At 40.7% G+C, this 16,404-nt stretch overlaps 1 protein-coding gene across 1 annotated transcript; it reads right to left on the reverse strand.

Annotated features, from left to right (window-relative positions):
- Nucleotides 1-13,841: 13,841 nt before the first annotated feature.
- On the reverse strand, nt 13,842-15,236 carry LOC142400926 (zinc finger BED domain-containing protein 5-like). The gene has a single exon (XM_075486170.1). The coding sequence runs from the start codon at nt 15,234-15,236 to the stop codon at nt 13,842-13,844; it is 1,395 nt and encodes a 464-aa protein (XP_075342285.1).
- Nucleotides 15,237-16,404: the final 1,168 nt, after the last annotated feature.

Genomic DNA, 16,404 nt, shown 5'->3' on the forward strand with positions numbered 1-16,404 from the left:
AATTCCCATTTATTCCCATGCTCTAGTGTAATTACCAGAACAGACCCAGTCTACCTGTCACATTCAGCTCCGTAATGAAGCCGCAGACACCCTCTGGCTAGGCAATATAAAGAAAGGACTAAAGAGGACATTGAAAAAGTAACTTCTATTTTTAATGTTCTTTAAAGAAAAATCAGAAGAGATTTCTAAGAAAATCAACAGTGTGTGCATATATAATGCAGTTAATTCTTTTCCATGTTAGGCCAAATGGTGGCTTTGTGCACATACATAATCCCTGTATGACTTTGAGGAATCAGCTTGATAAAAATTTTGTGCTCAGATTCTTACAGATTATAATTGTCCAGGTTACTATGCAAATGCTGCTAAATGAGGAAAATAACATGAGCTTTTATTGTAGCAGTCTTCAGTTTGTTTGGCTTTATTTTCGTTCTCTGGGGACAGTTGCTCTCTTCTCTCAACACATTATCAATTATATCTTAAAACATTCATTTTAATTGCCAGGAAATAGCTCCAGTTTCTCACATGACATCAGCCACACCTATAAATGTTCCATAAATATTCCAGGGTTCCAATAAATGTCCTAAATATAAAAAAAATTCTGAGAGAGATTTCGCAGTTAGATGCTCCATTATCAGATAGTTTCTGCTGTACTTTTTGAAATACCATAATTATTGAATGGGAAGTCATTTTTGAATTTCCCCAATTGGGGGATGAATAAAGTATTTTTCTATTCTATTCTATTTTGAATAATGATTTTTAAACTTGCAACAAGCCCGGCTGGGCTCCCTCTGGAGCAGGAACTGGAACGTCTGGAGGCTGTGGCTCTGGAAAGGCAGGGGACAAGAAGGCTGGAGCGGCAAATGGAGAGATGAAGGAGGAAGCGTACATGGCGGCCACCTGTGCAGGCCCCATGCAGCTCAAAAAATCTCACCCATGGCTGCATGGTGCCCCCTTTTAGCCTCCTCCCAGATCTCCACCAACCCAGGCAACCTGTGGGCAGGCTTCTCCTGGAACATGTCCTTTAAAATCGGTAGCCCCCCTCATTCACTTCCCGGTCCCCTCTTTCAAGCAGTCAACGAAAGCTTGTGATAGCCTCCTGGAGGGCATGGAAGTCTGCCGGGTCCATGGTCTGGTCAGATCCTTTTGCCACGACGTGTGGCGTGGTGGTGATGATGATGAAGGAACCGAATGCAGATTATAAATGAAAACTTGATTTATCTCAAAGAACTGTAACAAACACGCTGCAAAACCGGAATACGAAAACCTAAACTGACAAAACAAAACGTAAAGGGCATAGAGGATCAAAATCATCTTTTTCACGTTTTTGGTGTTAGTTCTGAGTCTCCCCGCTGTGGGGAGTACACACGAAGTGCCAGCAAGTGTCAGAACCTCTGTTTCAAGTACTCCCCCTTTTTTGAATTGCTGCCAGAAAATGGGCAAATCCGTGTTTGTATCTTTTGGCGCAATCACCCCCCCCAGACCCAAATCCACAGCCACCCCCTTTCAGACACGCCCCTTTGGCGAGAAACAGAAACAGGTGTGCCTTCCAAGGCTGTGAAAGCGGACTACGGTCGTTACATATTCTTCCCCCGGGAAGCAATGTTCGCGATTAATGGCTTTTATTTATTTTTAACAGCATCCCCAGTACATACAACCGCCGACTTTTCCTTTGCTTTGCGCATTTCACGGAGTACAGTTTCACAAACCTTGCACGATTCCGAGCAGGCTTCAGTCAGAATTTAATGCTAAGTAGAGGGTCAGTTCCGACTTTGCAACAAAATCAACCCCAGCATTCAGTACAGCCTGTAAGTATCACATTTTATTTTGTTTTAAATGTGTGTTGTGCCATATTCCTGTTGTAAGAATTGCACGGTATCTCTGGCTTGTTCATCTAAAGGGAATGAGCTTTCTTTTCAGTGAGAGCAAGGGCAGCCAATCAAGTAACAGCAACCGAATAGCGCCAACACCTACCTGCATTTCATAATGAGGTTGCCAGATAAGCTCTGAAACGACGCCAATAAGGGCAAACGACACGTTCTAAACCCAGCATAGTAACATAGATGTTTCAGAGAGCCTTTTAGGGAGGTTCTGAGCCATTACAGACCCAACCAATTTTTTTTGGGCTACATATCACATCACAGAACAAGGATTAATGCCCCATTCAACCTTTCTCTATCACCTTTAAGGAACAAAAAAAAATGAGGTGGGTCTTCAAGAGTTTCTTGAAGATAGACAGGGACGCCCCTGTTCTTGTAGCCCTTACTTGGTCATTCCACCTAGTGAGCACTAGATGGTCATGTTTAATATTTTGCAATCGAGACGATAGAATGCTCAAAGTCTTATTATTCTGAATTGCTTAACAATTTGTAGACAGTTTTTTTGAAGATTTCTGAGCCTCTATCTAGTTTTACGTCTGAGAGACTTTGCCTCTTTATGGTGCTCTTTCTGTACTAATCGTGTTACTGACCTGTTGCCAATTAGCATAACAAGTTACAACAATATTCCTCCAACTTTTAGTATCGTCAACATTAACAGCCTTTTGTTGCCCCTGCCCAAACTTTCAGGAATGCCGTTGCAATTAAATTTTAGATGAATTTCTAAGTTTCACCAATCAAAAAAACAGCAATCCCCTGATGAGAATGTCGAAGAGCATGAGGTGTACTCCTGACTTCTAAATCCTCCGGATACCAATCTGATGGGATCTGATAACATCCATTGGGGACAATATTGGTTTATGAGATTCGACAACCATTGCATTTTGTTTTCAATTTACATTTTACACAGTAAAACTTGGTTGTAGATCACACACATGTTTGGTTTTTGGTCAGCTGTAAGGGAAGTCATGGGCAATTGTCACAGGTTCTACCTACTGTGAGTTCTTCCGTGTACAAACTGATGCTCAGTGTCCAACTACAACGTTTTCAGTGGTAAATGTTCCACACTTTTTAACCTCATACAATGCCTTTTTAACTTTAGGGTCGAGAAGTACTTTACACCCTGTTTCACATTTTCTCATTTGTCCACACAGATGCTTAAACAACATTTATTTTATATATACATGTGTACACACATATTTGCGTGCGTGTTGAATGAACTGAATTGAATAATACTTTAATAATCCCAAATCCTAAAGAATAACAGTTATTCCTCATTATAGGACAGTTCCTGTGTAGAGTTATTGCTGAGGGCAGGATTGACTGTGTCATGGTCAAAGCCGGGCTGACGCACAAATCAAACTCAAGAGCAGACGCGAGTCAGGGAGATTTGAGGTTAGGTTTATAAAAGGTAGGTGCAGCGATGAGCCGATGAGTTGATCCAAGTGAATAGGTAGGAGATGGTTAGCTTGGTTAGCTACTAGAGGGAGTAATATATCCAAGAGAAGATGAGAGTTTTTCCTTACTGAATCCGAGAGGGTTTCCTGAACGGAGGGGAGGGTGCTGGCTGTGGTGAAGTAGGTACTGAGCCAATAGGGGGGTGAGCAGGTCGGTGTCTCAGAATCCACAGTGGAAAGCTAAATCCATTAGCTTGGAAATCCGGAGTGCATTGGACAATGGAGAAACAGACTCTCGGAGCAAAAGAGGACAAGTTAAGTACATAGAGGGTTTCACTAAGAAAAAAAGCGCAGAAATCAGCCGGATTACCACTGCAGCAGTGAGAACAATCTGACCAAGACTGGTTGCTCCTGCAGATCCTTATGAAGGCGCCTTTAAGAATGCAGATGGAAAACGGATGCGAGTGCAGGAGCTGAACCAGACTCCGGCCTGGGCTTCCTGGAAAACCTGGTCAACCCGCCAAAGACGGTCAGAAACCAAACAAACACCACGGCCAAGCATGATCATGACACCAATGCCATTATAAATTGCAGTGGAGTTGTAGACGCCTCTGTATGAACACACTTGGTTGTTTGATCACTATGTTTTGCACAAGGTGTGCAGCACTGGTTATGTTGAGCAGCTTTGCGATATTCTTCTTTGCGTAAATAAGGTTCAGAGACTCCAGAGTGGTCCCCTTTACAGAGGTAGCTTTCTTTCTGAGTTTGTTCAGTTGCTTTAAGTCACTGGCTTTGATGCTGCTGCCCCAACAGTCGGCTGCAAAGCAAAGTGCACTCTCCAACCGCAGACACAGAAAACATGCAACATCCTGTAGCAAACAATGCAGGACCTAAACTTCCTCAAGAGGTCAAGTTTCTGTGCCTTCTTATAAACTCCCTCGTGTTCAGTCCAGTCTGTTGTCCAGGTGAACACCCCAGTATCTATAGTCCTCAAGCACTTTCACTCCTTTGCCCAGGATGGAATTGTTGTTTTAATTATCAGGGTTAAATTGCTCTCATTCTTCTGACATGGTCTGGAGAATAATGGAGGTGTGCACATTTTTTTTACTATGCATCCTTACATTATTAAAGGCGTGTGACAACAAATGCACATGGTTATTATGTGTACACATCTGGCCCCAGGTATTTATAATGATGGCAGACGAACAGGATACACATCAGCTAAAAGCAGATGGTTATACTCCTTCAGGTTCGAGCATGCCACTGCATATAAAAGTGAAAATTATTACTAAATTGTTAGAATACTGCTCACAATTAGTTGTGTTCTATGAAAATAGTTTTTATGAAGAAAACTCTTTAGGGCTTTAGGGTTTATCATCTGAGTTTTGTAATTATCTGGTTTTGTGATACATTTTTAATCCCTCAGTATAGCAGCATGCTCAATTGTGTCCTTAAAAAAATGTTTTTCCGTCTGTTTCAGCCCCAGCCAACTCGTTGTTATGTTAACAACTCAAGGGGTCAAATGTAATTACAGCTACTAACCAAAGAATTGTCTCATCTCGCCTTTTGTTGTACCTAATTGTCCATTTTGAGGCAGTTTTATCTGGTGCTCAGTCACAGCTCTATTCATCATCACAGCTATGTCTGAGGTATCCCCAGGTACAAGCTCCACCTCCCAATATTTAGAAACAGGTCTACAGATGTCATTAATCATGCGTGCGCAAAGGCTGTAATACCGGCTACTTATCATACTTTGTCATCCAAACTGACATCCAAACTGAGTTGCGGCTTTACTGATAGTTTTGGAATGGGTGCTTGGGAACCAATTATGTTACAAATAGATACTACTTTTGTGGAGGATTTGCACCAGGAAGAAGGGCAACAGTGGTTTAAATGGACAGAAAGAAGGCAAGAAAGAAAACCAGGGTAGAGAGAAAGCTACGCAGGGCACTTGGGTGGATAGAAGAACATAAAACAAATAGAAAAGACCTTGTACTTTAATTGGGTATTGTTGTAGAGATTTGTGTTGTTTTCTGTCTCCAGCTAGTGTGTGAATGGCATGTAGCAGGTACCTCCTGTTTGAAAACTAATGGTCACAATTGTACTGTGCGGGGTAAGGCTGAAAACAGAGTGGTAAATTCTTCATATACCCTCTATCAAAGGGAAGCTCATGGACTTGTGCAGCTGTGCATTTGCTTCTATTTTAGTTTTCTTTGTCTGTCTTTGTGTGAGTGAAAGAGAGAACAAGAGAAGATATATCTTGCTTTACCTTTTTGTGTGAACTCTCTGCAAGAGGGTGACGAGATTGATTTAAACCCCACTGAGCTCTTTTTGTTCCTTATAAAAGATAATCTTTTGTCACTGTAACAAAATTCTACACAGTGCTGCTTCCTTTGGTTGGGTCTATATGTCCACGCTAAAAAAGTAAGTAAGGGTTTTCTTTGCATCAAAAAATGGCTTTATCATGAGATGGAGAAGAAGAACTGCCATGCTTATTGTAGCATACTCACCATTAAATTAAATAAACCTACATAACAAGGACATCGTCCTTCGGCAAAAGGAAAATTTACATTTATCTTATTCAATCTCACAGTGCTACTTCAAGAGTTTCAGTTTGAATTGACGGAGTTACATAAAGAAACATTCACCAACATCTTGTTAAATATTTATTAACTGTTTGTAACCAAACATTAACCTTAAAGTACAAACAAGACAAGTGTGTGGACTTGGATGTTGAAAATGACAGCCTAAATATTAACTTTAATTCTATATTAGACTATTGGATTGTTCACAGACCTGCTCACTGCCTTAATCACACCTTTGATATTGTGCTGACTTCTGGCATTGAGAGTGAACAGTTAACAGTGTTCCCTCATAACCCTGTCTTATCTGACCATTTTTTGATAACCTTTGAGTTTACATTACTTGACTATACAGCTTTTGAGAAGAAATTTACAAATATAAGGTGTCTATCAGAGGCTGCTGTAACCAGATTTAAAGAATTAATTCTATCATTAGTTTCTTCACTGCCATGTGCAGATATGACAGAGGACAGCTACCTAAACTTTACTCCAGCAGCACTTGACTCTCTTGTTGACAGCACTATAGTTTCAATGCGTACAGCACTGGACAATGTTGCCCCTCTGAAAAGGAAGGAAATCAGTCAGAAGAGGTTGGCTCCTTGGTATAATTCACAGCTGCTTTAAAGCTGGAGAGACAGTGGCGTTCCTCTAATTTAGAAGAGTCTCAATAAGTCTGGAAAGATAGTTTAATAACGTATAAGAAAGCCCTTCGTAAAGCTAGAACTGCTTATTATTCATCATTGATAGAAGAGAATAAGAACAATCCCAGGTTTCTTTTCAGCACTGTAGCCAGTCTGACTAAGAGTCCGAGCTCTGCTGAGCCAGGTATTCCTTTAACTCTCAGCAGTGATGATTTCATGAGCTTCTTTATCAATAAAATTGTTTCTATCAGAGAGAAGATTGATGGAGTCCTTCCCACTATTATCAGTGATGTATCATCAAGTCCAGCAGCTTTAGAAGTATCTTTAGAACCTGATTTGTATTTAGATGGCTTCTGTCCAGTTGATCTCTCTGAGCTAACAACAGCAATAGTCTCTTCTAAACCATCAACTTGTATTTTAGACCCATTCCCAACCAGCCTGTTAAGGAGATTTTCCCTTTAATTGACATTTCCATATTGGATTTGATCAATCTGTCTTTGTTGACAGGATATGTACCTCAGCCTTTTAAGGTTGCTGTAATTAAACCTTTACTTAAAAAACCTACTCTTGATTCAGAAGTGTTAGCTAATAATAGACCTATATCCAATCTCCCTTTTATGTCTAAAGTTCTTGAAAAAATAGCTGCAGCTCAACTTTGTGATCATTTACACAGAAATAATCAGTTTGAAGAGTTTCAGTCAGGATTCAGAGTGCATCATAGCACAGAAACAGCACTGCTGAAAGTTACCAATGATCTCCTCTTAGCCTCTGATAGCGGACTTGTGTCTGTGCTTGTCCTGTTGGATCTCAGTGTTGCATTGGATACAGTCGATCACAGTATCTTATTACAGAGACTTGAACATGTTATTGGAATTAAAGGGACTGCATTAGGCTGGTTTAAGTCATATTTATCTGAAAGATTTCAGTTTGTTCTTGTAAATGAAGAATCTTCCTCACACACCAGAGTAAGTCATGGAGTTCCCCAGGGTTCTGTGCCTGGACCGATTCTTTTCACTTTATACATGCTTCCATTAGGTAACATTATTAGACAGCATGGCATTAATTTCCTTGGCAATGCTAATGATACTCAGCTGTACTTATCTATAAATCTAGATTAACCCAATAGGTTGGTTAGACTACAAGCATGTCTTCAAGACATAAAGACCTGGATGACTCAGAACTTTCTGCTTTTAAATTCAGACAAACTGAAGTTGTTATCTTTGGACCTGAGTACTTCAGGGAGAAATTGTCGAGTTATATAATTACTCTAGCTGGTATTTTCTTGGCTTCTAGGCAAGGCAAGGCATCTTTATTTATATAGCGCATTTCCTACCACAGGCAACTCAATGTGCTTTACATAAAGACAAGGCATTTAAAAGAACAGCATAAAGCAGCATAAAAACAAGCAATTTAAAGATAAAAAAATAGAATAAAAATTAAAACACAGTTAAAAGCAATCAAAGAAGAGGGGGAAAAGAAAAATCAACCATAAACTCAACCATAAGCACACTGAAAGAGAAATGTTTTTAACCTGGATTTAAAAGTGCTTACAGTTGGGGCTGATTTCAGTTCTGCTGGTAGTTTGTTCCACTTGTGTGCAGCATAACAGCTAAAAGCTGCTTCACCGTGTCTAGTTTCAACTCTGTGCTCTACTATCTGACCTGAGTAAGCAGATCTCAGAGCTCTACTGGGTTTATACTCTGCTAGCATGTCATTCATGTATTCTGGACCTAAACCATTCCGTGATTTGTAGACGAGTAGCAGAACTTAAAAATCTATTCTGTAATGTAAAGACTTGAGAACTGGGGTGATGTGATCTGATCTCTTTGATCTGGTTAAAACTCGGGCTGCAGCGTTCTGAATGAGCTGCAGCTGTTTCAAACTCTTTTGGGGGAGTCCAGTCAGAAGACCGTTACAGTAGTCAAGTCTGCTGGAGATGAAAGCATGAATCAGCTTCTCCTGGTCTGTTTGGGACATGACAGGGACTCAAGGTGTTTTTTGACAGCAAACCTCTTCTCTTTGTTGGCAAACACAATGACCTCAGTTTTTTTCTTGATTTAACTGAAGGAAATTTTGGTTCATCCACTTTTTGACTTGCTCTAAGCAGTCGCACAATGACTCTATAGGACTGCAGTCATCTGGAGACCAAAGTGCGAGATATATCTATGTGTCATCTGCATAGCTGTGGTAGTTGACTTTAGAGTACTAGTACTTCTAGTACACAGTAAGGAACCTTGGAGTTATCATCATTTGACTCGCATATAAAACGGGTTTCTAGGACTGTCTTCTTTCACCTTCGTAATATTGTTAAAATCAGGAACATCCTGTCTCAGAGTGATGGAGAAAAACTGCTCCATGCATTTGTTACTTCAGGATTGGACTGCTGTAATTCTTTATCATTGGGCTGTCCCACATATTCTCTGAAAAGCCTCCAGCTGATCCAAAATGCTGCAGCCAGAGTTCTGATGAGAACTAACAGGAGAGATCATATTTCTCCAGTTTTAGCTTCTCTTTATTGGCTCCCTGTTAAATTCAGAATAGAATTTAAGATTCTTCTCCTCACATATAAAGCTCTTATTGACCGAGCTCCATCATATCTTAAAGAACTCATTATAAGATATTTTCCTGACAGAGCACTTTGCTCCCAAACTGCAGGTTTACTTGAGGTTCCCAGAGTTTCTAAAAGTAGAATGGGAGGCAGAGCCTTCAGTTATCAGGCCCCTCTCTGTGGAACCAGCTGCCAGTTTGGGAGGCAGAGCCTTCAGTTATCAGGCCCCTCTATTGTGGAATAAGCTGCCAGTAAATGTCCGGGAAGCAGACACCCTTTCTACTTTTAAGACCAGGCTTAAAACTTTCCTTTCTGATAAAGCTTATAGTTAGGGATGGCTCAGGTGACCCTGAAACATCCCATGGTTAAGCTGCTATAGGCCCAGACTGCTGGGGGGCCTCATCTGTCACACCTTTCCTCACTTTACTCTCTTTTTCCCCCGTTTAATTTCTCAAATGACATTATGTACATGTGACATTATTGTCGTAATTAATTCGTGTTTCCCTGTTCCAACAGGTATCCTCTGAATGGTGTTACAGTGTTTGTTGTCCCCTCTTTTCTGTCCTCTGATTCTGCCAGAGGTTTCTTCCTGTTAAAAGGGAGTCTCTTATTTTTTCCTTAACATTACACATATGTAACATAACAACCGGCTCTTTAAATAGTCCCCTTAAAATAGCTGTGAACACACCAGGTGATGGCCAATGGTCTCCAAGTGGGTCTTTCCCAGGTCCGCTGTCTCTTAGCCTTTCTCGGTAGTCAGCTGTTTGTAGATGGGTTTCCGTGGGCTTTTAATGATGTTTCGTTGATGTCTTGGCGGCTGGTGTTGAGACTTCACTATCAAAAATAACACAATTGTAGATGTTCAGTTGGTTTGTTTGTTTGGTCAAATAACCAACTCTGGTGAGGTGAACTTGAATATACAAAAATGATATAAAGTTATCAAAAAGTTGACAAGATAGTGCTGGCTCTCTGCAGGGAGGAATATTACTTGGTTAAAATATGCAACGAAAAGCAAAAGACATGGATACGACATAAAACGATGAACAAACGGAGATTTTCCCTTTAATTGACATTTCCATATTGGATTTGATCAATCTGTCTTTGTTGACAGGATATGTACCTCAGCCTTTTAAGGTTGCTGTAATTAAACCTTTACTTAAAAAACCTACTCTTGATTCAGAAGTGTTAGCTAATAATAGACCTATATCCAATCTCCCTTTTATGTCTAAAGTTCTTGAAAAAATAGCTGCAGCTCAACTTTGTGATCATTTACACAGAAATAATCAGTTTGAAGAGTTTCAGTCAGGATTCAGAGTGCATCATAGCACAGAAACAGCACTGGTGAAAGTTACCAATGATCTCCTCTTAGCCTCTGATAGCGGACTTGTGTCTGTGCTTGTCCTGTTGGATCTCAGTGTTGCATTGGATACAGTCGATCACAGTATCTTATTACAGAGACTTGAACATGTTATTGGAATTAAAGGGACTGCATTAGGCTGGTTTAAGTCATATTTATCTGAAAGATTTCAGTTTGTTCTTGTAAATGAAGAATCTTCCTCACACACCAGAGTAAGTCATGGAGTTCCCCAGGGTTCTGTGCCTGGACCGATTCTTTTCACTTTATACATGCTTCCATTAGGTAACATTATTAGACAGCATGGCATTAATTTCCTTGGCAATGCTAATGATACTCAGCTGTACTTATCTATAAATCTAGATTAACCCAATAGGTTGGTTAGACTACAAGCATGTCTTCAAGACATAAAGACCTGGATGACTCAGAACTTTCTGCTTTTAAATTCAGACAAACTGAAGTTGTTATCTTTGGACCTGAGTACTTCAGGGAGAAATTGTCGAGTTATATAATTACTCTAGCTGGTATTTTCTTGGCTTCTAGGCAAGGCAAGGCATCTTTATTTATATAGCGCATTTCCTACCACAGGAGAGATCATATTTCTCCAGTTTTAGCTTCTCTTTATTGGCTCCCTGTTAAATTCAGAATAGAATTTAAGATTCTTCTCCTCACATATAAAGCTCTTATTGACCGAGCTCCATCATATCTTAAAGAACTCATTATAAGATATTTTCCTAACAGAGCACTTTGCTCCCAAACTGCAGGTTTACTTGAGGTTCCCAGAGTTTCTAAAAGTAGAATGGGAGGCAGAGCCTTCAGTTATCAGGCCCCTCTCTGTGGAACCAGCTGCCAGTTTGGGAGGCAGAGCCTTCAGTTATCAGGCCCCTCTATTGTGGAATAAGCTGCCAGTAAATGTCCGGGAAGCAGACACCCTTTCTACTTTTAAGACCAGGCTTAAAACTTTCCTTTCTGATAAAGCTTATAGTTAGGGATGGCTCAGGTGACCCTGAAACATCCCATGGTTAAGCTGCTATAGGCCCAGACTGCTGGGGGGCCTCATTTGTCACACCTTTCCTCACTTTACTCTCTTTTTCCCCCGTTTAATTTCTCAAATGACATTATGTACATGTGACATTATTGTCGTAATTAATTTGTGTTTCCCTGTTCCAACAGGTATCCTCTGAATGGTGTTACAGTGTTTGTTGTCCCCTCTTTTCTGTCCTCTGATTCTGCCAGAGGTTTCTTCCTGTTAAAAGGGAGTCTCTTATTTTTTCCTTAACATTACACATATGTAACATAACAACCGGCTCTTTAAATAGTCCCCTTAAAATAGCTGTGAACACACCAGGTGATGGCCAATGGTCTCCAAGTGGGTCTTTCCCAGGTCCGCTGTCTCTTAGCCTTTCTCGGTAGTCAGCTGTTTGTAGATGGGTTTCCGTGGGCTTTCAATGATGTTTCGTTGATGTCTTGGCGGCTGGTGTTGAGACTTCACTATCAAAAATAACACAATTGTAGATGTTCAGTTGGTTTGTTTGTTTGGTCAAATAACCAACTCTGGTGAGGTGAACTTGAATATACAAAAATGATATAAAGTTATCAAAAAGTTGACAAGATAGTGCTGGCTCTCTGCAGGGAGGAATATTACTTGGTTAAAATATGCAACGAAAAGCAAAAGACATGGATACGACATAAAACGATGAACAAACGGAAAAAAAAACTATCTTTTACTGTCACTTCATTCTGCAACTGATCTTTCCTTTCTTTCTGTAGCAGTTTTCCGGAGTTTGATTCACAGAGGCGGGGCATGACGCAGCTTTAGGCTCAACTTTCAGCCAATAATATGCCAGAAACCCTTATGGCGTTCGCCTGGGCATGTAAAGTAGCAGTTTATATTCTAGTATTCTAGGAGAAAACTCAATTTCTCCATTTTTTTGTCTTAACACACATTTGTTCAGAGGATTCTGAAAACAACACACCATGTTAAGATGTAAAAATACATGAAATAAATGTATAAAATAAAAAGTTATGAACTAAACCAAATACTCTGAACTACAATAATGTGGATTGCTGGTGTGGATCTTGAATACCTCTCAAATTCAGATGGATATCTGTAAAGTTACCACACCGAACAATGTTGTTTTCCAGTGTTGGAGCACAAAAAAAAACAGCAGGGCACATCGATTAAAAGCTGAGTTACTTCATATAAATGTCTGCTTCTTGTCTTTTTAGATAAAAGGGGGAGACATATCAAGGCATTTTTTGATTTACATGTCCAAGTAGGGCGAGAAACATTTGGTCTGTCTGAGGCTCCTCACTCTACCTTCACATGAAAGGGTTATTTTGTCTAATAACTGATAGCCCCGCAAGTTGGTAACAGGGTTTTAATGTCATCCAGATAAGTCATGGCACCGGTCTGGTGGGAGAGAGTCCCTCAAATCATCTCTCTGTTGCAAAAATGTTTTCTGCTGGGATTTAAATGTCAGAGACAAATGGTTGTAAAAAGCTTCGGTCAATGCTGGGGAAAGGTCATGGATTTTGTGGTTTCATGTCTTTTTTTTGGTAAAGTTTTTCTATGAAGAAATCTGTCTTTATTTTGTAGTATTTCAGTATATAACATCTGTACAGACTATGCATCTTTGAATTAAATTCATTAGATCAGGGGTTCTCAACCTTTTGCAAGCGGGGCCCCCCCTAAGACGGTTCATTGCAGTTGGGGCCCCCCCCTCCTCCCGACCCCCCCCCACCCTTCACGGCCCCACCCCCACGACACCACCTTAGATAGATAGATAGATAGATAGATAGATAGATAGATAGATAGATAGATAGATAGATAGATGGTTAGGCTATTATTTTTAGGCCCATATTATTATTATTATTATTATTTTTATTATTATTATTATTATTATCAGTAGGGGTAGGTAGGCCTATCATTATTACTAGGCTATTGTTATAACTGGCAGTAGCACCAGACTTCTAATGTGAGCTTGCAGGCATTATTATTATCATTATTGTTGTTGTTGTTGTTATTATTATTATTATGGTTATTGTTATTATTATTATTATTATTATTATTATTATTATTATTATCAGTAGTACTAGTAGTAGTAGGCCTATTATCATTACTAGGCTATAGCTATATGATATGAGGTTACATGCTCTTATTATTATTATTATTATTATTATTATTATTATTATTATCAGTAGTAGTAGTAGTAGTAGGCCTATTATCATTACTAGGCTATAGCTATATGATATGAGGTTACATGCTCTTATTATTATTATTATTATTATTATTATTATTATCATCATCAGTAGGCCTATTAACATTACTAGGCTATTGCTATAACTGGGAATTGGCACTAGAACTCTGATATGAATTTATTCTTAATTATTATTATTACTAGGCCTAATAATAGGCATATCATCTGCATGTTTTACAGAAGCTTTAATGTGAGACCTGAGCCTGCTTTGCCTTGCAAAGATCCTCAATTCTTGGTGCAATGTTTGACAAACACAGCCTCAAATCATCCTCGATTTGTGCACGACTGCGGTATTTCGTCTTGAGTGCAGTCATTTTTGAGAATCCTGCCTCACACAAATATGTGGACGCGAAAGGGAGGAGAATCTTTAAGGCGACGTCACAGAGTTGAGGGTATTCCTGCATCAATGATGCCCAGAATGACGACAGAGGGCAGGAGGTAAAAAGTTCCCTCAGCCTACTGTCACTCTTCAGCTCAATAAGCTGTTCCTGCATATCAACTGGCAGTTCCTTTGCTGTGCACACAAATGGATCTCGAACCCACGCAAAAGAGCGATAATCCTCTTTAAAATGCGTTGCAAATTCTTTCCTCATTGCAGACAGGTGCTCCGACGCTGACTGAAACAGAGACGAGAAATTGTGTGACGTGCCTGCATCAGTGATGAAGTCTGCAAGGCTGGGGAACATGTCGCAGTTCCCTCGACTGATGCGGCCATGCCAGAGCTCAATTTTTTGTTTGAAGGCGTCCACTCTGTCTGCAAGGAGCAAAATATGAGTTTCGCGGCCTTGCAAAGACAGGTTGAGGCCATTCAAACGATCAAATATATCGACCAAATAGGACAGAGACGCAAGCCACATAGTGTCATCCAGATGCTTCGCCAGATCTGATTTGATATCTGTCAAAAAACACTTCACCTCCTCTCGCAACTCATACAACCGCTGTAACACCCGCCCCCTAGAGAGCCAGCGAACTTCAGTGTGCAGAAGCAGCTGTTCGTACCCTGAGCCCATCTCCTGGCAGAGGATCCCAAACAACCGAGAGTTTAGCGGCCGTGATTTAATAAGATTTATCATTTTCACGGCTTGGTTTAGCACGGACTCAAAGAGAACAGGCATTTTTTTGGCAGCTAATGCTTCGCGATGGACCATACAATGTGTCCATTTCACAAGAGGTGCTACTTGCTGAACGCGAGCAGCTAGGCCACGCTCGCGGCCCGTCATTGCCCGTGCACCATCCGTGCATAGGCCAACGCATCGGTCCCAAGTCAAACCATTTTCACGGATAAAAATATCAAGAACATTGAAGATGGCTTCTCCTGTAGTGCGCGACTGAAGAGGCCGGCAAAACAGGACATCCTCCTCAATCGCCTTGTCCCGCAGATACCTGACATAGGTGAGGAGCTGTGCCTGCCCAGCAATGTCAGTGGATTCGTCCAGCTGCAGCGCGTAGTAGGGACTCTGTTTTACTAACTCTATGAGTTGCTCTCTGATGTCATTAGACATGTCTGAAATCCTCCTAGCTACTGTGTCATTGGACAGTGGTACTGCACCGAGTTTGGCAGCTGCACTATCTCCTATCATTATTCTGCACATGTCTTGCGCGGCCGGCAAAATGAGAGTCTCGGCAATTGTATGCGGTTTACCCAGTTTAGCTATTCTTTTAGCCACTACATACGATGCCTCCAAACACTGTTTAGACACAGTGCTCTGCACTGAAATGGTTGCCTGTTGCTGATGGAGGCCATCAAGCTTTCTTTTAAAATATTCTGCCGGTTTATCTTTAATGGCAGCATGTTTTGTTTCGAGGTGCCTTTTAAGTTTGCAAGGTTTCATGCTGTCGTTTGCCAGCACTTCGGCACACACGACACACTGAGGTCTCAGATCAGCCGTGACTGTAAATCCAAACTGCAAGTAAGCTTCGTCATACCTTCGAAGCTTTTTTGCAGCTGGTGGCGCGTCTGCCTTGTTGGCCCTCACTAGAAATCTCTCCATTTTTGTTAGGCTAATTTGGAAGTGTGGATATGTTGAGAATCTGGGACTACTCAGACGGAACTTTTGTACGTTCCTTAATGCAAGTGTTTAACAATTTTGCAGGCAATAAAGATTTTATTTTAAGATATAAGATTGTAGTGAGTGAGTGAGTGTATGAGTGTCTTTTGTCGCGTGTCATGTGTTGCAACACGGTTAAAAAGCCAGAGGGTATGGCTACCCTATTAGCTAAGTGCACGCCTAGCAGTTAAAAAAAATAGCTAGGGCTGCGATTTGGATCATTTTTACAAAGGCTATTTGTGGTATTAGTCTTTAAAAAGACTGTTTATGTTTAGTAAAGTATATCGATATCAAGACTGATAACAGATAGACTAGCGAGAGCTGGCACAAGTGAACTTGGCAAGAGACTAGACTAGAGTAGAGTGAAGCTTGACGTTTGTGTGCGGATCCTTATATAGGTTACGTTACGTTGCGTGACGTCGCAGGCTCAAAATACTACCCCCTGGTAAATTTGAAATGAAACTAGTCAAACAATAGTCCAACTTCTTGCATTTTCGAGGAGGGAATTTTCGTGATTTTTTTTTTTTTTTTTCAGATTTTTTTTTTTTGCCCTCATCCTGTAGTCTACTCGCGCCCCCCCGGGAGAGTGTCCGCGCCCCCCCAGGGGGGCGGGCCCCACCGGTTGAGAACCACTGCATTAGATCATTGATCCAATAGAATGAACCAAACCCACAAATTAGCAAGAGGCTGCTGCACATAC

This window comes from Odontesthes bonariensis, chromosome 15, assembly GCF_027942865.1.
Source record: "Odontesthes bonariensis isolate fOdoBon6 chromosome 15, fOdoBon6.hap1, whole genome shotgun sequence".
Classification (NCBI taxonomy): domain Eukaryota; kingdom Metazoa; phylum Chordata; class Actinopteri; order Atheriniformes; family Atherinopsidae; genus Odontesthes; species Odontesthes bonariensis.